Source organism: Panthera pardus, unplaced genomic scaffold (assembly GCF_024362965.1).
Source record: "Panthera pardus isolate Hobbes unplaced genomic scaffold, ASM2436296v1 HiC_scaffold_25, whole genome shotgun sequence".
NCBI classification, from domain to species: Eukaryota; Metazoa; Chordata; class Mammalia; order Carnivora; family Felidae; genus Panthera; species Panthera pardus.
In genome coordinates this window covers 11,968,421-11,992,693 of record NW_026526821.1, presented here as the reverse complement: position 1 = coordinate 11,992,693, position 24,273 = coordinate 11,968,421, and the positions used below count along the sequence as shown (strand labels likewise).

Below are 24,273 nucleotides of genomic sequence, written 5' to 3'. Positions count from 1 at the left end.
CTTACTCTTAGGGACGTAGTGCCCTATAATGGCCATTGGCTTAAGGAGTTAGTCGCATCCCGGGGGAGAGCTCCAGTCTTCGTAGGATGTCCTCTCCGAGCTGGTGCCTCAGCTTCTTTATGAGACCCTCTTACCACTCTGGCTGGCTGGCGGCTTCTGGATGGGGTGGCGTATTAGTGTAGGACCACGTGGGGTCCATGGTCGCACGCCCACTGCTGCACCTCCCTTGCCATAAAGTGAGTCTCTTGGTTTGACACGCTGTTGGGCGGTGTCCCGCTTTAGTGGACCAGACACTTGTGAGCCCTGGGACAGCGGTGCGATCCAAAAGACATACCCGCCGGCATACTTGTCCATCTCAGTCAGAATGAACTACCAGGGTGGAAGGGGTCTGATACAATCGAGTGGCCATCATTGCGCTAGCTGGTCTTCACAGGGGATGGAACCACATCAGGTGCTGGGTGTGGGTCCGTGTGGCTGTCCAGTCACGCATTCAACAACAGCAGCAGCTAGAACAGCCATGGTGGGAGGGAGTCCACGCTGTTGGACTTGTGCACAACTCCCGTCTCTGCCATCATAGCTGCTGTGTTCATGAGCCCGTTGCATAAACACTGAAGCGGCCAAGGTGAGAGGCTGACTGAGTCACCCATGAACCAAGCTGCTCATGGGGACCTCCCAGCGAGGCCGTACGTAGGAACGGAGGGAGAGGTGTTGATGTCACAGCCGTAGAGGACGCAGAGGCCCGGGGCACCTGTTCATGCAGCGTGCTTGTGCCCGCCGGACCTGGCCAAGCCTGATCTGTAATGTATCACTGGGGCCTTACAACGCACTGCTGCTGGGCCCACCCAGCCTCATAACTGGGTGGTTATGGCAACGCCACTTAGGAAGCACAGTTCTGGGCACATGAGCACTTGACGTCCCATGCTCAGATACTCTGTCTCTACCAGAGCCCAGTAGCATGCCAGGAACTATTTGGGTTTTTTCCTCCCGTGTTTTTCGAATGCCGTGTAGTTCTCTGCTGCAAATGGCATGACCTTGTTCCAGAACCCTAGGGATCTGTGCTGAGGAGCCCTCCTATTGAGGCTTGCCCGACATGTCACACGCCATCCCTTTCTACCCCAGATACTTCCGGGGCCAGGGGGTCTGCCAGATGGTATGGCAGAAGCGGCAGGCGGCTGGAACTGCAGCGGGGCCCTTTCTTGTGGTCCCCACTCAGAACGCTCAACCTCCCACAAACCAGTAAATGGGTCAAAGTAGTTGTTCTCAAGTGTGGAATATATAGCCTCTAAGCCTGGAGGAGGCCTACCCAGCATCGCGCTTCTTACTGGTGGGAGGTGGAAGGTGCAAATCTTGTCTTTTACTTGAAGGCAGTGTCTTGTCATGTTTCAGACCACTTGACCCCTACCTTCCCAGATGGGCGGTCCCCTGAAACTTTCTGTCGTCTGAAGCCTAGGTGTCTTATCAAGACATCCACTTGCCACTTCTTGCTTGTTGTGTCAGATTAGCATGCTGTCCCCCTAGTCTAGTGGACCACGGTGTTGTCCTGGGCAATGTCCATATGGTCTAGGTCCTTTGGGACTATGTTAATGACAGAGAGCAAGAGTTAACATAAGGTGCCTGCCTTGTTTGGACTTCTGTGTAATCTTGAAACAGCCTGGGGAGGTCTTTATGCCAGCAAGGAGGTGGGGGCACTTCAGCTGGCCCAGAGGGTCCACAGGAATCTGGAGATTGAAGGTGCTCATGTAAATCTCCCCCAGATGACCCTCCGCCACGTCTCAGAGTCGCACATCTTCCTTAGCAGGGCCTGGCAGGAGAGGACGTACGTAGCTTTACCCTCTTGAGCTCAACTTTCTCAAGATCTGCCACTCTTGGAGTTAAGTCCCGTGCCTGATCTTCGCTCTAGAAGCCCTCCAGCTGCAGCAGGTGAGGGCCTGCTTACATGTTGCCAAGGAGGCCCTCCGACTCTCACTTTGCTCTCAGTTGGTGATTGTCTGAGCCTGTCCTTCTCTCTTTTCAAAACCTTGGCCGGGGGGGGGGGGGGGGGGGGGGGGCGGGGCGGGGGGCGCATCTGGGTGGCTCAGTCAGTTGAGCGTCCAACTTCGGGTCAGGTCATGATCTCACAGCTCGTGAGTTCGAGCCCTTCATCGGGCCCTGTGCTGACAGCTCAGAGCCTGGAGCCTGCTTCGAATTCTGCGTCTCCCTCTCTCTCTGCTCCTTCCCCGCTCCTGCTCTCTCTCTCCTTCAAAAATAAGTAAGAACATAAAACAAAAAACCTTGGCGGCCCTCCGCAAAACCACACCGTTCCACTGTTCTCATTATTTCCCCCATAACCTCTCCAACACCACACGTGCTGCCTGAGCCACTGCCTCCCACCCCGTGTCCCAACCCAGTCACCACGAGGGAGTCTTAGCAGTGGCGCTGCTACCCCAGCTGAGGGACTACCAGTACTTCCCCACCAGTGTTGGGGTCCTCACTGCCAGCCGGCTGCTGAGAGATCCACCTCCCTCCTCGGGGAGCATCCTTCGAGTGTGCTTCCTGGAACCACTCCGCTCTTGGAACCAGTTGTCTTAAGTTGGGAGCCTAAAAGCAGAGTCTTGAGACAGGAGGTTGGGACATGTAATTTATCGAGGGATGCTCTTCATGAATAAATCTGTGAGGACACGAGACTAGGGGAGGAGAAGGAGCCAAACACCGGCAGGGATCTCCGTTTAAGCCCAGCCTGAGCCTCAGTAGGAGGGCTCTGGGGCAAGAACCCACACTGTGGTCGTCCCTCTTTAGAGCGAAGGGGCTGGACTCCTAACGCCCTGTTAGTCATTGGCTGTGAACCGGTGCAGGGTGGGCACAGCTTCCTGATAAGGTGCCTCTCAGCAGCTGACGACGCTCTTCTGGAGAAGGGGACAGGTGTGAGCACTCAGCTCGGCCTTCTCAGCAGCTCACACAGATGGGCTGTGTGAAGACAGCTGGGCAGGCCTCGCGGCGTGAGAATTAAAAATGCCTGTGACCTTGATCCACCCATCCCTCTTTCAGGGGTTTTTCCTCTGGATGCCCCCGCACACATGGGAAATCATGTATTTACTCAGTTGGGAAGGGCAGTGATAGCAAAAACCTAGAAAAAAAAAAGCCTGCAGACTCAAGTTTTCATTGAATACTCTTTGGTACCTTTAAAAATTTTGTACCATGTGCACCTGCTATATAGTCAAATAAAGATAAAATAATTCACTTTTAAACAACTCTGTATCTGCTATTTACTAGGTAGGTGATGCCGGGCCTTGGCCTCAGTTTCCCTATCTGTAAAGTGCAGGTGATGGTGCCTTCACGTCCTAGAATTGCACATACTAAACATGCTCATGCATAGAAGCCACTTAGTGTGATGCCTGCCTGCTGAGTAATCAGTAACTATTAGCTGCTGCTGTTAATATTATCATCTGTGTTATCATGGTTTATTGCCTTGCAGGGTAACTGTGGGGATGAACTAAAATAATGTGTATTTTATACATCAGCACAGTGCCTGGCACATAGGATGTGTGTGTGCTTCTTTTTCACACAGGGCAAATTAATACATGTATATATATACACACACATGCACACACACGTATACATACATGTATATTATGTGTGTGTGTGTATATATATATATATATGTACCAGTTCAAATATAGATATGTGTATGTATATATATGTACATCTTTTTTAAGGGAATTGGGATCAGGTTTTGCAACCTGATTTTCTTCCTTAAAACATTTTCAATGTTTTTCCTGCAACATTAATTATCAGGATCGTTGCACAGTGATGCTGGTAGAGCAGCATTGCACCCTGGGAGGGAGGTGAGGGTTCACGGGTTGTAAAGGCAGGTGTAGTCTGCCTGTGTCTTAGCGTCATGAACTGGTAGGATGTCGAGTCCCTTGCTAGCTCTGAGCCATTAGACTGGCTACTTCAACTCTGAGCCTTCATACCTGAAGCATTCTCTGGAGGATTAGAAATAACTTAAAGCGACAAATCCTAGGGGCGCCTGGGCGGCTCAGTCAGTTAAGCATCCGACTTCAGCTCAGTCATGATCTCACGGCACGTGGGTTCAAGACCCACGTCAGGCTCTGCGCTGACAGCTCAGAGCCTGGAGCCTGCATCAGATTCTGTGTCTCCTTGTCTCTGCTCCTCCCCTGCTCATGCTCTGTCTCTCTCTCTCTCTCTCTTTCTCTTTCTCTCTCTCTCCCTCTCTCCCTCTCAAAAGTAAATAAACATTAAAAAAAATTAAAGAGAATTGCTCAAGTAGTAATAGTAACAGTAGTGATAATATCACATCATATTTTACAAAGCTTTCCAATGCCTCATAAATAATAATATAGAAACAAGCTTAGGCAATAGAATAATTATGATTATAGTCAATAGATGTAATAATAATTATGAATAATTATTTTTCAAATGCAGCTGCTCCATATGTAATTACAAAAGCATTAACCATGGTATTAAACTTTGGTATACATTTACAAGGGAAAGGGAAAGTTGAGGTTTTAGTAGAGCAGAAAAGCGCTAGCTTTGAAAATGAAATCGGAAACCAGGAAAAGAGGTTCAACTTCCCCAGTAATCAGGAGTGATTACTGAATGTAGATTAACTGTCAGATGCAAAGTGAAACAGTGCAGTGCAACTTCTTGCCCATCATATGGGCAACAGTGTTATTCGGATGATATCCAGGGTTCGTGAGAATGGGGGAGCCTCTGGTGCCCAGTGAGAATTGGTGCAGCACTTGGGAGGACAATTTGGCAACATCCTCAAGAGATAAAAATGTGCTGTGCCATTCATCGTCTCTGGATCTGCCCTAGGGCAACACACTTCCACAAAGAGGCGTGAACTGACAGGTTCATCGCAAGTCCGCCGTGAGCAGCACACGATGGGAGACAGCGATCATCTGGGGACTGATTTAAAAAGTTGTGACTCTTGAAAAATTTAAAATGTAATTCACATACTGTAAAGTTCACAGTTTTAGGGTGTACAGTTCAGTGTTTTCAATATGCTCACAGGGCTGTGCAACATCACCGCTATCTAATTACAGAACGTTTTCATCGCTGCAAAAAGAAACCCTCTACCTACCTACTAGCATTCACTTCCCATTTCCTCCTTTCCTCCTACCCTGGCAACCTCCATCCTGCTTCCTGTCTCTGTAGATTTGCCTAATTCCACACATTTTGTATCAGTGGACTTGTACAATCTGTAGCCTTTCTTGTAATGTGACAGGTTTATTGAGATATATAATTCACATATGAGTTACCCATTTAAAATGTACTCTCCGATGGGTTTTAGTATATTTGCAGAGTTGTGCAACCATCACCACAATCGATTGTAGACATTTTCATCACCCCAAAAAGAAACCCTATTCCCTTTAGCTATCACCGCCAAGCCCCTCTTCCCCAGCCCAAGACAACCATTTCTATCTCTATAAATTTGCCTACCCTGCATATTTCATATAAATGGGTCATAAAATACATGTCTTTTGTGCCTGGCTTCTTTCACTTAGCATTTAAAAAAAAAAATTTTTTTTTAACTTTTATTCATTTTTGAGAGACAGAGAGAGACAGAGCATAAGCGGGGAAGGGGCAGAGGGAGGGAGACACAGAATCCGAGCTGTCAGCACAGAACCCGATGCAGGGCTCGAACCCATGAACCGTGAGATCATGACCTGAGCCGAAGTTGGACACAACCGACTGAACCACCCAAACGCCCCAAATGTTTATTTTTGAGAGAGGGAGACACAGAGTGTGAGCAGGGGAGGGGCAGAGGGAGGAAGACACAGAATCTGAAGCAGGCTCCAGGCTCTGAGCTGTCAACACAGAGCCCAACACGGAGCTTGAACTCACGGACCATGAGATCATGACCCGAGCCGAAGTCGGACGCTCAACCGACTGAGCCACCCAGGTGCCCCATCACTTAGCATGTTTTCAAGATTCATCCACCTTGTAGCATGGATCCCTCTGTCTCTCTCTCTCTCAAAAACAAACGTTAAAAAAAGAAGTCCTTAAAATGTATACAAAATTTGGAAAGATAAGAAATAAAAAGCAGCTGGGGAACCCTGGAGAGGTTAGAATGAGTGCTTTCATGCCACCTGGAAAGTTGAATTGGGCAACTTGTGTTTTGAAAATAGGTTCATTGACTCCCTTTACAGCTCAGATCTATTTTGTCTTCGTCTATCTTTTGAAGTAATTTTGTTACTGTCTTAATAATATGTACCAGTTCAAATAGTAGAGAGGCTTATAAAGTTCAAGTTGCTCATCTCCTCTCTTCACCTGAAACCCCTCCCCCACAGCAATGAGTGTTAGTGCAATTCCTTTTCCTGATAAACTTCTCTGTTTCGTATTGTCTTCTCGCCCCACCCCACAAAGTGTGTTTCTTCAGCTTTCTGTTGTCGACGTGGAAAAGCTCCTTCCTCTGCAGGGGGAAGTGGGTCTTTGTCTGTAAGCGTGGACAGTGGTCTTCAGGCTTGCTTTGTATCACCCCCTACCGGAGATGGTGACTTAGGAGGTCTGGAGTGCTGCTCAGGTGTCTTTCTTATAAAAAGCTCCCATGGTGATTCTAGGGAGGCAACAGGGTTAAAAATCATTTATCTAGTGAGTAACAGAGCAATCTTAAATTGTACCCGTGATGCTTCTTTGAGAATTATTTTTGGTAGGTTCTTTATGAGAGAGTAATGAGCCTGTCAGCCTTAAGGAAACACGCCTGAACTTAGATGGTCTGTTTCGTTCCAGGAATTTCACAGAATTTTTACTTTAGGTTATTTTTAGCATCGGGGTTTTATCTCTAACGAAACGCTCTACATAGAGCTGCCATCTGAGTCTAAGAAAGTGATCTGGGATTCTTTTTTGAAAATGGTAGGAAAAGCAGCATCAGGCAAACTTAGCATGTAAGCTTTTGGTCGTTTCACATTGAAAACGGGGGGATGTAGCAAACCGACAGGCGGAAAGACTGTCCTTGGGTCTGGTTTCGTCAAGCTTTCCGTTTCCCCAGCTGCACCCCTGCCCCCAGATTGTCGTTGACTTCATTAACGGTACGTTTACCTGAGATGCAAATGAGAAAGGAACTTGTGACTGAGAACGTCACACTGATTTCCATTCTTAGGTTTTCAGACATAAGACTTGCAGAAACCCATAAAAGCTATTTAAAGACATAATAATCAGATTCTGTACGATGATAAACCTGAGTAATCTTTCTCATGAATTAAATTATGTTCAACTTTACATTTTCTCTTCCAGGTATTCTCATGGGAGCAGTTATAAAAATTATAGAGTTTAAAAAATTGGCAAATTGGAAGGTAGGTTTACCCAACTTACGATTTTTATTGATTATCTTTAATTTTAGGAGCACTGATGGTTAGTTACGGTGGCTTATCATTGCTTCACCATGAGGGAAGTTTATATTGTCCCGTGAATTTTTTAACGTTCTGTTGGATTAGGGTTGATATCATTACCTCGGACTTCTCTGAAAAAGTATAAATCTCACGAGTTAACATGGGAGCACTCAGTGTCCTATTTTGTTATTTATTTGCATTTTTATCACCTTAGACTAACCTGCTCTCTGGGGAAAGTCTCTAATTAGCATAAAACATGTATCAGTGGTTACCGCTGACAGTGGAAGATAAAATGTATTTGTCCAGCGCCAGAGCTTACAGTATGCTTTATACACTGTAGCTCATGTTGTCCTCATGACAACCACATGATGTAGATGACCACATTCTGTCATCACTCTGGTATTACAGATAAAGAAAGCGACCACAGAGAGGTTGAGACACGTCCAACATCACAGAGCTAGAAAGTAGTTGAGCCTTCTGTCCAACCCTGCTGGCCCCGTGTGTTCTCTGTTCTCCGCCACACTGTGCTGTCCTCAGGGTGTGGGTGTTCATACCCTCATGTTCACACAGTGGGTAGAGCGTGAGCATCATCTTGTGGTACAAGGACTAAGTGAAACTCGAACTTAAATGTGTGTACATCCATAGTAAGTACTGAGATTAAAAAGTATGTGACGGAATTGATTTTGAGGAGGGGAACAAGGTTCATTTGAAAATATTAAAGAGTTATGTGGCTACACTTCATCCCATTCAAACTCTTCCTGTTTTGATTCTGCTTCTAGGTGCTAGGATTCGTTTACCTGTGAAACTGTAGAGTGTAAAATGTGCAAAACAAGTCGCACAGTCTGACCTAAAACACAATTTGAAACTGTTATAAATAATACTTAGGAAATGTTGTATGTATTAAATGGAATCTCAAAATCTATGTTGAGCTCCTGCCATTACAGAACTCCCCTGAGCTGGGGAAGGGACTGGGCAGGCCTCACTAGAGCCCACTGTGAATGATGTCTCTGCCCTCCTACAACTGGTTAAATTGAGTCACCCTCACAGTGGCTCATTCTAGGGCAGGGGACACAGACTGTAACCCTTGCCCTACTCCTAGATACAGCCTGATGTGTTTTGATTGTGCTTGATTTAAAATCAGTTGCTCAAAATTGGAATTGACTTTTAAACAATTAAAAAGCATTAGCTTTATTTTAAAATATTTTCTATCTATATAACTTTCTGGGAATTTCACATAGAAATCTGAATCTCGAGCTTCTCTTGAAGAAGCAGAAACTTTTTTTTCTTTTGGAACTTATATGTTATTTAAATTTATTTTATGTTTAATACATTTATTTAAATTCAAGTTAGTTAACATACAGTGTAGTACTGGTTTCAGGAGCAGAACCCAGAGATTCATCACTTACATAGAACACCCAGTGCTCCTCCCAGCAAGTGGCCTCCTTAATGCCGGTCACCCATCCAGCCCCGTCCCCCAACCCGCCTCCAGAAACTCTCTTAGCACCAGGCCCACATTCCACCCTGCAGAGATCCAGCGGCTGCCCCTTCCGGGAGTGCTGTGTGGCCAGGGAGGCCTGGGAGATGGTGGCCCCTGTTCGGAGTGGTGGGAACAGAGGAGGTGGGGGGAGATCGTCTTCCACTTTTGAGTTTTATATGCTTCGGTTTTGTTGAATCTATTGTTCAATAGATGTTACTTTTCAAGTTAAATAATAGTAATATATTTAATAGTACAGGCAAGTGAACCAGAGTTGGGTAGGGAAGGTAATGGAGTGCCTAAAGAGCCTTCCAGGCAGCCTGGGCTTGACCTCAGAGAAGGGGTCTATCAGGCCCTCTGAGAGATGGGGCAGGCTTCCTGGAGGAACAGGTGTTTGTGGAAAGCCAAAGCAGGAAGCAGGACACCTGTTTGGAAACCAGGTGCTGCCGGGAGCAAGATAAGAAAAACAAGGAGCTTGGTGTTCATTGCATGCAGTTCTTTGGCCAGACCGTCCCGCTGGGCCTGCCTTCCGCCTGTGTTATCATGTGCTTACATATTTATTTCTTGAAAGCAACTTGCTTTTTTTATGTATATACATTTTCTTGTAGTAGTTTTTTTTTAAGGCTCTTGTTGTGGTAAAATATACATAACATAGGGGTGCCCAAGTGGCTCAGTATGTTAAGTGGTTAACCTACTGACTCTTGATCTCACAGTTTGGTTAGTGGGATTGAGCCCCAAGCCCCCGAGGCTCCGCGCTGACAGCTGGAGCCTGCTTGGGAGTCTTTCTCTGTCTCTGCCCCTCCCTGTCTCTCTCTGTCTCTGTCTCTGTCTCTCTCTCTCTCTCTCCGTCCCTCTCAAAATAATAAATAAGCATTTAAAACTATATATATATACGTAACGTAAAGTAGCGTCTTAGTTATTTTTAAGTGTACATTGCACTGGGGTTAAATACCGTTCACAGTGTTGTATACTCACCACCATTATCTGTTTCCAGAACTGTTGCATCATCCCAGACAGAAACTCTACCCAGTAAACAACTCCCCGGTCCCCCCGCCCCACAGTCTGTTCTGGTTTCTATTTTTTCAGTATTTTCTATTGTTTTCGTAGCCCCCATTCTACTTTCTAGCTTTATGAATTTACCTATTCTAGGTACTTTATATAAGTAGAATCATACATTTGTCCTTCTGTGTCTGGTTTATTTTACTTAGTGTGATGTTTTTAAATTCATTCATACTGTAGTTTGTGTCAGAATTTCCTTCCTTTTTGTGGCTGAATAATATATACGGGTCTTTGTTGATCCATTCACCTGTTGATGGACCGTTGGGTTGTTTCTCCCTTTTGGCTGCTGTGAATAATGTTGTGAATGCTGGTGTGCTATATATGTTTCTTTTAAAGGAAACATTATAACACTGCGGAAACCAATATTTTTATAAATAAATATGATAAAAACAAAGGAGTAGAAATGCCTGCTGAAGCCCCTGAGATCAAGCCCGTTCTGTCAGAAAGGGAGATCAGCACATTGGAGAGAGGCTTTACTGCCTGTAACGCCAAACTGTGGTGTCTTTGACTTAATTGAGACCAGAAAATGAATCAAAAAGAGTGGACTTTCTCAATCTGGGGGCATCAGTGGTATATGGCATCCACTGCTCAAGTGTCACCTAAAATCACCTTATACCATCTGCGGGGAGGTGTTGCCAAAAAGAACCTGGGATCTTTCTGTAACACTATTCACTGCAAGGCGGTACATGCATAAATTACCAAAACCGGTTGGCTTAAGACCCCAGAGAGTTATTCTCTCAGAGTTGTAGAGGCCAGAAATCTGAACACAGGATGTTGGCAGGGCCGTGTTCCCTCTGGGAGCAAGTCCAGGTGGTAGGAGAGAATCCTTCATTAGCTTTGTAGCTTCTGGTGGTCCCAAGCATTCCTTGGCTGTGGCAACATAACCCCTTTCTCCTGTGTCTTCACATGTCCTTGGTGTCTGTGTGTCCTTTCCTGTCTCTTATAAGGACACTCTCACTGGGTTAGCTGGATTCTTCCCTTAATTACATCTGCAAGGACCCTCTTTGCAACGAAAGTCACATTCTGGGGTTCCAGGTGGACATGGATTAAGGCTGGAGGACCCTGTGCAACCCACTGCAGGTGGGTTCTATGCAGTGGTCCCCTGCGCAGATCCTGAGGATAGGTTGCCCCGCAACACACAGACCGGCCCGTTTCTTTTCACGTGGTCCCAGTCTGAGGCATGAGCTTGTTGCTCAGGCAGCTATTTTAAGACTTAATAAGGCATTTTCAGCAGCCATCATTTGCTTCTAGTTTGAGCCTTTGAATGTTGTTTTAGGCTTTATGGCAACAGCTGTACAGTTGTAAGAATACACTTAGCCATTCTTCTGAATAGGGATTTTGACAAGAAATCAGACTGTCAAGACTGTAGCATGAAATTTTCCTATGAAAAAGGGCCTAATTTTGCAGTGTTAAGGAGACTCTGTGTTACATGTAGTCATTTCGGATTTGAAGACCAATATGGATTTTCCCCCTGATACACCAACAATTAGAGATGTTAATATAGAACATGAAATTATGATGTCATTCCTCCCAAGATGGCCATATTCTAGAAATACCTATCATAATGACACTTAATATTTGAATCTGGAAGCATAGCAAGGGGCTGACTTTGTAGCCATGTCCCGAGTCACAAGGGCATCAGGTGGACATTATTTCATCACAGCCAGGTTTAGGAAAGTGGCACAGTTAGTTGTCTGTGACAGGCAGAGAAAAGGCCAGGGCAATTTTAAACGTGTATAGGGTTTAGTCTTCCTCCAAGTGGATTGTTCTAAGGCTTACTGTTAACTTTTTTTCTGGAGGATTTCAGTTTGTGGACTTGTTTTTGTAAGCGTTCTGTTTTCATTGAAATGTCTTCTGTATTAATATTAACTTCCTTTCCTCAGTAAAGAATAAAAAGCATACAGGGTGTGTTTGGAAGCACTTCATTCTTATTTATTTTGCTGGTCACCTTTAAAATCACTTGTCCACTGGGTGTTGTATGGAAACCAATTTGACAATAAATTTCATATATTACAAAAAATAAATAAAATAAAAAATAAAATAAAATCACTTGTCCTACATTTATTAGTGCAGGTTTTGTGGTGTCTTTGGTTTCTTCTGCTGCTCGGTTCTATCATCAGGTTCTTTTTTAAACATTAAATATTTCCACAGGGCCTACGAGAACAATTACTTTGGCTCTTCACTGACGGATTTTATTTCTTAATATATAACTTCCATGCTTCTGAAAATACCCATTTTACATTTACAGGAAGAAGAAATGTTTCGTCCAAATATGTTTTTCCTTCTCCTGCTTCCTCCTATTATATTTGAGTCAGGATATTCATTACACAAGGTAAGGCCCAGGCACGCGCTGGTGCTTTTGGTCTAGGTGGCTGCCCGAGTCGGTGAGACCAGCTCCTTGAGAGCTTGAGTGTTGACCTTGCAGCGGTGGCTCTGTGTGAGCACCCCGGGGGTGCGCTGCCTGAGGGAGAGGGGCGCACGTAGCACTTAGTGGGTCGCTTTACTGGTTTCAGGCCGTGTGGCTTATTAAACTAGTATTTTCCACAGAGGGTTACTTTTCCTAGGAAGTGATGGCCAAAGTGATTTTTAAGTGTACGCGGGCAATATATTGACTCTTCTTTTTGGACACAGACTGACACATGTTAAGAGGACAGCGTGTCCCAAGCCTTTTGATTCTCAGCTTCCCATGTGCGGCTTTTGTCCCTCCTTCGGCCTCTCCATCCTTCAGGGTCTCCCCTCTCAGTGTCCTGCCCTAGCTCCCCCTCTGATGTCCCCTTATCCCCAGACTCCTTTTCTTTCCGCCATCTCCCTGGCCCAGCTTCTCCTTACCAGACTGGAGCCTCATCCTTCCCCAGCCCTCCAGCTCCTTCTGACCCATCACCTAGTCTAGTCCCACAGTTACTCTGCTCATTCTTGGCTCCTCAGCCTAGAGAGCGGCCTCACCGGCCCTTGCCCACTTCCCCGCCTTGCCCCAGCATTTCTGGTCTCTGCCCTCCAGCTTCCAGTGGGACTCATTCTGCCTGGGCGGGAGCTTCTCACTTTTAAGCCAGTTTGTGTGTATGTGGGGGGTGGGGGAGGGGTGTCTTTTTCTTGACGTTTTAAGTTTATTTATTTTTGAGACAGAGAGGGAGAGCGCACACGTGCACGCCCACACCTGTGCAAGAGCAGAGGGGAGGCAGAGAGAGATGGGGTGGGGGGAATCCCAAGCAGGCTCCATGCTGTCAGCACAGAGCACAGTGTGGGGCTTGATCCTGTGCACTGTGAGATCATGGCCTGAGCCAAAATCAAGAGTCAGATGCTCAACTAACTGAGCCACCCAGGTGCCCCTCTTTAAATGTACTTAAGTTTTAGGGGCGCCTGGGTGGCTCAGTCGGTTGGGCTTCCGACTTCAGCTCAGGTCATGATCTCGTGGTTCGTGAGTTCAAGCCCTGCGTTGGAGTCTGTGCTGATGGCTCGGAGCTTGGAGCCTGCTTCAGATTCTGTCTCTGTCTCTCTGTCCCTCCCCTACTCGCTCTCTGTCTCTCTGTCTCTCTCTCAAATGTAATAAATAAATAAATAAATAAATAAATGTACTTCAGTTTTAAAATAAAAAAGTGACTCAACTTAAAATATTAGTAATACATCAGTTATTTTGTGAATGTGATTAAAAATTGTGAAGGTTGGAAAGTTTGGCCTACCCTTCGACAGAGGAAAAGAGCCTGGACTTTAGAGCCAGAGAGACATAGGTCTAATCATGCACTGCCTCCTACAGGTGTCTTTTGGGTAGAGTCAAAATTAAAAACAAAAAATCCCCCAAACCCTACCTCCTGGGTTGTTTGAAGGTTTGCACAAAATGAAAGAATGTATGCAGAGCATGACCCACCACATTAAATAATCGATGGTGTTCCTTGTTGTTGTTAACATCATCTATTATTAATATGACCACTGTCATTATTGATAACTTAGTAAATGAGTTAAATTTAGTCATTAGAGTTTTGTTAAAACATACTAATTAAATCTTTAGTTTTCCACCTGGATACTAAAACATAAATATTTTAAACTGTTCAGTCCAGGGGCGCCTGGGGGGCTCAGTCGGTTGAGCGTCCGACTTCGGCTCAGGTCATGATCTCACGGTCTGTGAGTTCGAGCCCCACATCTGTGCTGACAGCTCAGAGTCTGGTGCCTGTTTCAGATTCTGTGTCTCCCTCTCTCTCTGACCCTCCCCTGTTCATGCTCTGTCTTTCTCAGTCTCAAAAATAAATAAACATTAAAAAAAAAATTTTTTTTTAAAAAGGAACAGGCAAGAAGAAGTTAAAAGTCAGTGTCTTTCACACTTTCATTTTATAAACAAATCTTAAAAGAACTATACGCAGATAAAAGAGAATATTTCAAAACAATGTGAAGTGGGAGTGCCCGGGTGGCTCAGTCAGTTAAGTACCCTACTCTTGATTTGCACTCAGGTCATGGCGTCAGCCATGAGATTGCGTCGGGCCCCGTGCCGACAGCCGGAGCCTGCTTGGGATTCTCTCTCTCTCTCTCTCTCTCTCTCTCTCTCTCTCTCTCTCTCAGAATAAATAAATAAACATTTTTTTAAATAAAAATTTTTTTTAATTTAAAAAACAATGCTGAGGAAGTTGATTTGATCTTTGCTTAAAAACATGACACTGTGATATTATATTAGAGCATATAAAATTTTTATTTTCTAATTTTTTGGAGGGAGGGAGATAAACTTGTTCAAAATTTGAGGAAAATAACAGTTTCTTAGAAAGACATTTGTTTGAAGATGGCTCTCCAGCAGGAAATGTGACAATTTATGTGAAATGGACTAATGTGAGTTAGAAATGTGAATTCAGAGACTTCTGTTCACTTCTGTCCTCCCCAAAGAAGATAGGAAGTCAACTTTGAATGTTTTTAATATTGCTGTATTTGTTGATGTAAATTTGAACTTGGAATAAAAATTTCAGTGAGATTCCCATCACTTAATATGCATTAGATAGGCAGCTATTGGTTCTTTAAAATTATTAATATCATATAAAGAATAGGACATTAGTTATGTCAAAGAGAAACAGATAAATTTGGTCGGCGTAACAAAGGGAACTTCTTTTAGTGTGGTAACTTGAATTTGGGTAAATTTTCAATATCCAGATTACTATTAACCAGCTACATAAATTTATATTAGCATTAGATTCCTATAAACAGATCAAGGCTTAATTTAATCTATTTTAATCTATTTTTAACAACAAAAGTAAATTAGCTCTTTGCAGAGGAAACTCCTAGATGAAAGCCTTTGGTTTAGAAAAAACAAATCATTGTGTTTGCCCTGAATATTTTAAAGTTTTTTGTGTGCTAAAGATTGATAAACCAGACAAAATAATTGAATGTTAGATTATGGGCAGCCAAATCAAAATTGCAACAAAAGAAGCAAAAAAGGTTCCTGAAGGAGATAGGCTTGGTGGGGCCGTTGGTGTTGAGGTGAGGACGTAACTTTTGAAGTCAGCTTTAAAATAGCAGTTCCTGTTGTCTGTGGCTTGACAGTTAAGTAAAAAATGGGATTCCTTGTCTATGCCCACAATCAGGTTTCGAGGTTCCTTGGTGTTGTTCCTAAGTGGAGTCCACAGGATTCTAATAAGTAGCTTAATTTTTTTTAATTTTACGGAAATTTGAAAGATTTACCACGCTACCAGGACGCAGATATATTCTCTTAAATGCTGTGAAGTATAGATGGAAATATGTTTTATCCGTCGTATTTGATGAGGATACTAATAGAGTAAAATAAAGTTATTTAAGGGGCACCTGGCTGGCTCAGTCAGAGGGGCGTACGACTCCTGATCTTGGGGTCTTGAGTTCAAGTCTCACGTTGCATGGAGAAATTACTTAAATAAGTAAACTTTAGATAGATAGACAGATGGATAGATAGCAAGCCCTGGACAGCAAACAGGAGTTTTTGATCATGTAACGTATTATCTTGACATACTTTGTAATAATTCACCTTTTCTGGGGCGCCTGGCTGCCTCAGTTGGTGGAGTGCACAACTCTTGGTCTCACAGTTGTCTGTTCAAGCCCACATTGGGTATAGAGATTACTTTAAAATCTTTAAAAAGAATTAGGCACCTTTTCTTAATTAATTAAAAAATTATAATTGTATAAATTTTGGACTTTGATCAGATGTGAAACACAGTTAATTCCTTCAGTACCTATTAATTATCTTCTATCTGACGGGCATTATGCCAGTAACTATGTTATATAACAGCAGACCAGGTCACTGCCTCCTCCACTGAGCTTATAGCTTAGTGGGACAGACAGACCTCAGTCAAATAGTTACATAAATGAATATAAGATTTTGGGCATGGGGCACCTGGGTGGCTCAGTTGGTTAAGGCATCTGACTTCGGCTCAGATCATGATCTCATGGTTCATGAGTTGGAGCCCCCCATCGGGCCCTGTGCTGATGACTCAGAGCCTGGATTCTGTGTCTTCCTCTCTCTTTGCCCCTCCCATGCTCGCTCTCTCTCTCTCCCTCTCTCAAAAATCAATAAGCATTAATAATAATAATAATAATAATAATAATAATAATAAAAGATTTTGGCCATGTACCAGGAGAGGGTCATTGTGCACTGAGAGCATAGGATAGGATTTGCCCTGGCTGAAAGATCAGAGCAGGCCTCCCTCCTTCAGGAAGAGTCAAGCTATCCTCAGATCTTAAGATGGTTCGGGTTCACCAAGCAAGGAGAAAGGAAGAGTGGTCCAAGCCCAGCAAGCATAATGTGTTCTAAGAACCATAAGCTACCAGTGTGATCAGAACCCAGAGAACAGAGGGGAGGTGTGAGGCCTTCACAGGGGGTCGAACCATCCAGGCTTTGGTTGGGTTTTAGCTGTGTTTTGAGTGGAAGTGGGAGGTCAGGGTGGAGGCATCATAATCAGGCTTGGCTTTTCCAAAGCTCATTCCCGAAGCCCTTGAAGAGCTAGAGGGGGAGGGGCCCCGCTGGTTCGGGCAGTTCCTAGCAGCAGTCCAGGGTGAGGTGATGGCGGCTTGTATGCACGAGGGCCCCAGCGATGTGAATGACTCGGGGAAGGTCACACCGTGACACCTGGCTCCGCGTCAGGCGTGGAGGTGAGGGAGGACTGCCAGGTCTCCAGCCAAACCAGGTAGGCGGCGATGTCCTTTGCAGAGAATCAGAGGGCTGGGTGGGGGGTGCGTGCCTTCACTGACTGGACCGGCTTCCCTAATCAGTCCTCTCATTTCTGCTTTTTCAAACAGGGTAACTTCTTTCAAAATATTGGTTCCATCACCCTGTTTGCTGTCTTTGGTACGGCAATTTCCGCTTTTGTAGTAGGTGGAGGGATTTATTTTCTGGGTCAGGTAAGAAAAACATCTTTGAAAAATCCTGAAAACCTTACGTTCTTGAGATAGTGCAGGGGGATGGGGTAGGGACAGACACCTCGTGGGGCCTGTGTTTCATGTTCAAGGTAAACACTGTCCTGGAAGGAAATCCAAACTCACATGAGGCACAGTAAAAGCATGCTGCAATTGTTTCTAAGTGTCCTCGAAGAGCTTTGGTGTGTGGAATTGAGTGGATCTTCTCCATCATACCCAAAAGTATTTGATCTTACCTGCAAACCAATAATTTAAGACCTCATACTAAAATTAAGGCAGAATATATACCATCAAGGTCTTTAGATTATAACAGTATCAGTTGTGTTCTCAGGTAAATGGAATCAAAGTTAAATACTGTGTCTCAGTAAAAATTTGCATTTTAAAAATCAAACTCGATTCTGAATATGTTCACTCAATTCTAAGCTGTCCACCTGTAGAATTGTATACTCCGGATTTTCCACTATTGCTAAACCAATTCCCAGTGTCATCAATTGGATGTTCTGTACTTTGAGTTCAAATTAATTTGAACTAATTTAAACCAAACCTACCCAGAAAGGTACTATGTATACTTTTGTACTCTGCATGTCTATGCACGTCATAGTTCTTTTCTTTTATGGCTACTTGCACAAAGTTTGCCTGCCCCCGTTCTGTGGACTGAGGGTCAGAGTCGGGCATCTGGGTGACCAGCAGGCCTCTCGTGTGTGTCAGGTGTGTTTGCTTCTGTTGGTGGCTGTCGGCCAAAGCCCACTGCCTCTGATTGTCCCCTGAACTGCTGCCACAGTGGCACCAGAATAGATCTGTCTGTCATGCAACCTTCATTGCTCAGCTTCTAGTAGCAAATGGGAATAAACTTCAGAAAACTATACTTAATTTGGCTTGAAAAGGTAGCATTCTTTTCTGTACTTTTGTTGTATAATGATTGAATGCATGCTTAGACTGAAACTTAGGAGTTTTCTTTATGTTTCAAGTGGTTTGGGGACTGAAGATTAATGTCCTTATTAGTTTCTAATAAAGCACTAATGGACATTTTAATCTTCTTGGCTGTTCTCCAGGGGTTTTTTTTTTGTGTCTATGTGTTTGTGTGTTTTATTTTACAGGCTGATGTAATCTCTAAACTCAACATGACAGACAGGTAAATCTTTCATACTGTCACCCCCGTGTGACTATTTTCAAACTGGGGATAGTTTTCTCCACCTTGATTCCTGGGTGCGGTGTTTCTCTATTCTGTCTCTCTTTTTGTTTGGCGGATGATTTCTGCTGAATTAACTTGTGGCTCAGAAATTAATCACAACCATATTGTGGAATTTTGAATGTCTCTAGTCAGAGCATTGCTGATTGGAATAATTGATTTAGCTTAAGCCTTGGAGGGAATATCTCTGGTCAGTTAACTGCACCCCGTCCCCAACACCACTCACTGCATCTTGCATTATCCAGAATCCTCTTCACCCAATTTCTGAGTCTTTTCAGTGGCCACAGTGGAAAGTTGTCCTCTTGATAGATCCGGGATGGAGGGGGGAGTGAGGTGTGCATCTTTACTCTGGGGTTCCCACCAAGCCAGGCGTGGGGTAGGGTGCGGGGGGCAGGCAGGGCCAAGGTCTCCACTGTGGATATCTTCCTCAGTCTGAAGCTACTCCAGTGAGCACTCAGAGTTGCCAAGAGCCCAGCTCAGGAATTTCCTTCATCAACTTAGCAAGAAGCAACCCAGGCCGCTGTCTCCCGGATGGTACCAGATCCAGTGCTAAGAAAGTACACAAGCAGAGTGAGGCCTGGTTTCATCCCCTCCCTGGGAAGTCTAGCGAATGTACAGCCTTGGTCTGTGTTTCTGCACCATGAGTGCTTGCCTTTGTGGCCTGGCTGGGGGCTAGGAAGCGGGGCTCAGGTGTCCGCCCCAGCTCTCTCCTGTCAGGCCGGTCAGAGCCGTCAGTCTTCGGCAACTTGGGGACTAGAATCTCGAAGCCATTTTCACGGGAAGTGTGCCTCTGAGAACAGCCAGTGCAATCTCCTCTTCCCCCAGGGACATAAATTTTGGAGCTTTTGTTGTAAGATAGTCTTGTTATATAAACAAGTAGCAAAAATCACATTCTTATTCTATAAGGAGCTAGAAAGAAAGCAGCACTGAGGCCCCGCATTTTGTAAGTATTTTTTGCAAGTGAAGAGAACTGCCCCGTACCTAGTCATACAAAGGAAGATGTCACAGCATTCAGTCCTTCAACCTGTTCTGGGGCAACTGGTTAGAGATACAGAAATGCTTGATAAATTCTTGTGAAACGGAATTAAACCGATGTTTGTTGGGAGGTTGAGGGAGGGAGGAGTAAAAGAATTGTCCCCTAGACAAGCAGAATAAGCCAGGTAGGGATTCTCTCTTGATGTGCAGGCACTTCCTTTCCTGTTAGAAAGTGACCTTCCCGCAGACTGGGAGTGCTCTGGGGAAAATTAGCCAACAGTTGCAAACCTGCAGCCACAGGGCCTGGCCAAGCACTTACCAGAGGGAACTTCCACGTGTCTGGGGGTGGCCGTGGTGGGGATCTGAAGTGTGCACCCTGTCTGAAAGGGACAGCCGCTTCTCAGCTCTACCTAGTCATCGCCCTGTGGGAATGCAGGCACAGAATTACTGGATATTAACAACATTTTTTTTTTTTTCAAAAGAGGCCAGGTTTCTAGATTTTAATTAGGGAATTTCCTACTTTTTTTTTTTTAATTTTTTTAATAGTTATTTATTTCTGAGACAGAGACAGAGCATGAGTGGGGGAGGGGCAGAGAGAGAGGGAGACACAGAATCTGAAGCGGGCTCCAGGCTCCGAGCCGTCAGCCCAGAGCCCGACGCGGGGCTCGAACTCACGGACCGTGAGATCATGACCTGAGCCGAAGTCGGACGCTTAACCGACTGAGCCACCCAGGCGCCCCAGGAATTTCCTAGTTTTTAAATGTTGACGACTTACTTTTTTTTAAGTTTATTTATTTATTTTGAGAGAGAAAGAGCGAGAACACACGTGTGCATGAGAGGAGCAGAGAGAGAGAGAGGGAGAGGGAGAGAGAGAGAATTCCAAGCAGGCCACGTGCTGTCAGTGTGCAGAGCCCAACGCGGGGCTCGAACTAACTCACAAACCTGCGAGATCCTGACCCGAGCCAAAGCCAAGGGTCAGACACCCAACTGACTGAGCCACCCAGGTGCCCCAAAAGCTGACAACTTATAATCAGTTTTTCAAAACACCACTTAGGTCAAACATAAGACCCATAGACCTCTGCACAATAGAAAACATAAAAATAACTTTGTTAAACAGAGGGTTGTATTGTAGAGACGTTTCTGCTGGAGAGAGATGTCACTTGTAGATACATCTGAGTCCCTTCTCCACCTCAGTCTGTTTCCTTTTCGCTTGGTTGGTGTTGCTGTCTCTTTTGAGACGATGGAATAAATCAAGAAAACACACTTCTCAGCTGAACTTGTAGCTACTGACCTTTTAGAGGACGAGCCATGAAAGAGGGTGAGGCAGCAACTCACGCCACAGCGAAATGACTCCTTAGAGTCCGACCTCTTGATGAATCAGGCCGTTCATACTTCAGTCCTCCAGGAAAACTCTGCCCCAGTACAGATCCCCAGCCCAAGCTGAGTGTGTTAGATGATTTCTGCAAAGCATTGCCCCCCGACTGTTTGTATGAAAATTCCAAACACAGAAAAGGTAAAGCATGTGCAGTTCACGCCCAGGAGACCGCCAGCTGGGTTCTACGATGACTGTGTCACTGAATTTGCTTTAGCGCAGATCTTTCCATCCGTCCATCCCTCTGTCCATTCAACGGTTGGTCTTTTAGCTCCTGCTCTGGCTTCGGTTCAGGCTCCCACAGGGACCGTGACAAAGAACATCAACCAGGCCTCTTTTAGCACAACTGACACCCAACACAACTAGTTTTAGCAGAAAACCAAAAAACAAAAAGTTGTTGGCTTATAGAACTGAAGGGTCCTGGAGTGATGGCTTCTGGCCTGACAGCCTCCAGGACTCTCTCACTGTGTCTCCGTCCGTTCTTCCTGACGGGCTTCATCCTCAGACACACTTGCCCCGCGTGGCAGCACTGGTGGCTCTGGGCTCACCCCCCCCCCCCCCGCCTCGCTTTAGCATCTCTGCCCAAGGGGCCAACCTGATTCCCAGTGGCCTGGTAAAATGCCCAGTGATTGCCCTCTCTGACCAAACTCGGGTCCCCTGCCCACTCCTAGAGCCCCACGCAACTATACGGGTGGAGGGTCGGAGAGGTGTGGCTCCCCAAATGGAAGTTGGGGTGCTTGTTACCAAAACCGGGGGTGTGGATGCTGAGCACAGAGAACCATAGCTGTCTGCTTGGCCTCACTGTCCTCAGAAATGGAGGAAAGGGACCAACCCAGCCGCACAAAGTCGGCACCCGACACAGGAGCCACCAAAGGCTCCCAGGTTCCTCCTCCGTCACCTCCCTCTCTCCTTCAGAGTATCCTTTTCAGACGTTGTTTTTCCTGAGGCCCGTGGCGATTTGCCCTGGGTGAGGAGAGGGAATCAAAGACAAAGGAAGAGACCAGCTCTGTGTCCAGGCTGCAGCAGGAGGGCCTCAAGGCCGGGCTGCCCACAGAACAGGGCCCCTCGGGTTGGCAGCCGTTCGGTGGTGTTGCCTGTCCTTCTCTCCCTGGCCTTCCTCTTCCCTCCCTCCCTCCCTCCCGCCTGCCTTCCACAAATTCCTCTGGGCCGTGCTCAGTACAGATCCTGAGAATGTACCCATGACTAAAACATAGTGCCCACCTGCTTGGCACTCACAGTGAGGGCAAGAGGCAGATGACATGTGTCAGCCTCGGTGAGAACAGGGCATGTCTTGAACTGAGCTCTGGACTGGGACTGTCTTTCAGGGTCCGCCCCTCAGCTTGGGACCCAGCTGTCCTTGAGGTGAGCAGGCTGTCCCGCACGAGTCCGCATTAATTCAACACAGGGAGCTGCCCGGGAAACCAGCATGCCAGATGACCGACTTACAAAGCAGGCTGTGGCTGGCAAGGCAGCAAGGCAGCTCATCCCCCCGGCTCTGCTCACCCCGAGCCTGGGCTCACGTGACTGTGCAGAGTGACTGAGCGTGGGCAGGCCCACCACCATAGCTCCCCTTTCCCTTCCAGGCTGCGAGCTTGGTGAGGGCATGAAACAGAGACAGATGGTCTCTGGCTTACATCTCTCCCCGGGTCTGTCCCCTTGAGAGCCCCTGTTTTGTCTTACGTGGTGGAAGGGGGCAGACCTAATCTGTCTGCTGATCTGGAAAGGAAGAGCCAGGCACGGCATGTGGCATTGAGGGGATCGCAAGGCCTGCAAGGACTCCCAAAGGGTAGAAAGAAACAGGCAGAGAGGATAAGTCATCCAGACTCCTGGGGAGGCCCACGGGGCCCTGCCTCACTTGCCAGCCTCTGACATCTGCCGCTGCCTCTCACGGGGCCGCTGCCACACTCACCAGCTTCTCAGGCCGCCAAGTTTGCCCCCACCTCAGAGGGAGCTTGCTGCTGTCTCTGTCCCCAGATCCTGACTTGGCCATCTGCTTCCTGTCATGTAGGCCCTTGTTTAAGTAAGTGTCATCTCTTCAGAGAAGCCTTTTCTGACCATCCGCTGTGAGTGGCCCACCCCCTGCCACCCACCAGATCACTCTGATCTCCCGTGTAACGCTTGCCATTTTTCCAAACTGGCCTTAGTCTCTGGATGTTGCTGTAACCAGTGTCTCGGTGAGGAGCACGGACTTGGGGCCAGGCGGCCCGTGTTTGGATCCTGGGTCTTGCCACTTCTCAGCTGTCTGACCTCGGGCAAGTTGCTTACCCTCATTGTCCCTCCACCTGCGCTATGTAACCGTGGTGGTAATGGTACCACCTCACGTGGTTGCCGTGTGGAGCGCTGAGTTCCTAGATGTCAAGGGCTCGGACCAGTGCCCGGGACGCGGCAAGTGCCACACGAAGGTTTGCTGTCATTACGGCCTCAATGCCTGCAACATGCCAGGCAACTAATACCTCTTTGTCGGAGGTAGTTACACCTTCCTGGGCACTGTTGGGGAAACCCCTGGCCCGGAGGGAGGCAGCCCTGGTGTTGGTGTCCCCCAGCCCAGCCACCCATCCCCTCGAGGCACGGCAGAGTTGCCGCGGACTTCGGCACTTTCTTAGATGCTGCAAGTCTGAGTAGAGGCTGTGGTCGGTCACAGGGGCACTCTAGTGGCCTGGTGGCAAGGGGAGAAGCAGAGGTCACACCCAGGAGTTCGTGGGGCCTGTGGGTGAGGCCCCCCTGAGCCATCATGCTTCCAGCTGCTCTGACAAAGAGCTAGGCTGGGATGTCTGTAACGTCCATCTATCTGTCACCGGTCAGATAAAGTCTTGGTACTTCGGTGGAAAACCAGGCCGTTTCTAACAAAGGCTTGTGGAGCGGGCCTTTCACCGCCCCACCCGCAGTGTCAACCAGCAGGTGTTACAAGTGGGGAAAAGACACCACCTTCTGGAGTTACTTCAGCCCCAGTGTGTATTAGTATGTTAGGCCACATGCAGTCTGGGCTTGGATGTTTTATATGTGGACTATGTGATAAGCATTGCAGAATTACCCCTTCTTTTTCTCTTCTTCGCAGCTTTGCATTTGGCTCCCTGATTTCTGCTGTGGATCCAGTGGCCACTATTGCTATTTTCAATGCACTTCATGTGGACCCAGTGCTCAACATGCTGGTGTTTGGAGAGAGTATTCTCAACGACGCCGTCTCCATTGTCCTGACCAAGTGAGTGTCCTTTCTTCAAGGACGGCACTGAAGGTCCTTGTAGCAAAGGGACAGGTATTTGCATGCAGTCCTTGTGGTCTGGGTGATGGGTTCACTCGCTTCTCGGTCTTCTGTCCTGAGAAGCCCTGTCACCCCCAGCAGAACTGTCAAGGTCCCTGCTGATTCGAGGAGAGCCTGCCTTCTAGGACCTACCTTAGAGCGGTGGTTTCGAGTCCACCTTCTTGTCAGCACCCCTGGGGGCGCTCATTAGCCAGAGCGCTCCCAGGCCCCACCCTCACAGCTTCTGATTCATTTGTTTGGGGGTAAGTCCCAAGAACTTCG

General features: G+C 46.5%; 1 protein-coding gene across 4 annotated transcripts in view; it reads left to right on the top strand.

Moving 5' to 3' along the window:
- Window positions 1–24,273, top strand: part of SLC9A8 (solute carrier family 9 member A8) — a 68,836-nt gene that overhangs the window by 15,107 nt on the left and 29,456 nt on the right. For 3 of the 4 annotated variants that reach the window (XM_019458179.2, XM_053890153.1, XM_019458177.2), the window contains 5 exons: window positions 7,237–7,295; window positions 12,113–12,196; window positions 17,101–17,202; window positions 18,315–18,349; window positions 23,809–23,952. In XM_019458179.2, the coding sequence (XP_019313724.1) occupies window positions 7,237–7,295; window positions 12,113–12,196; window positions 17,101–17,202; window positions 18,315–18,349; window positions 23,809–23,952 (424 nt within the window). The remainder of the gene's footprint in view (window positions 1–7,236; window positions 7,296–12,112; window positions 12,197–17,100; window positions 17,203–18,314; window positions 18,350–23,808; window positions 23,953–24,273) is intronic. The other variant, XM_053890152.1, reaches the window with a different exon arrangement.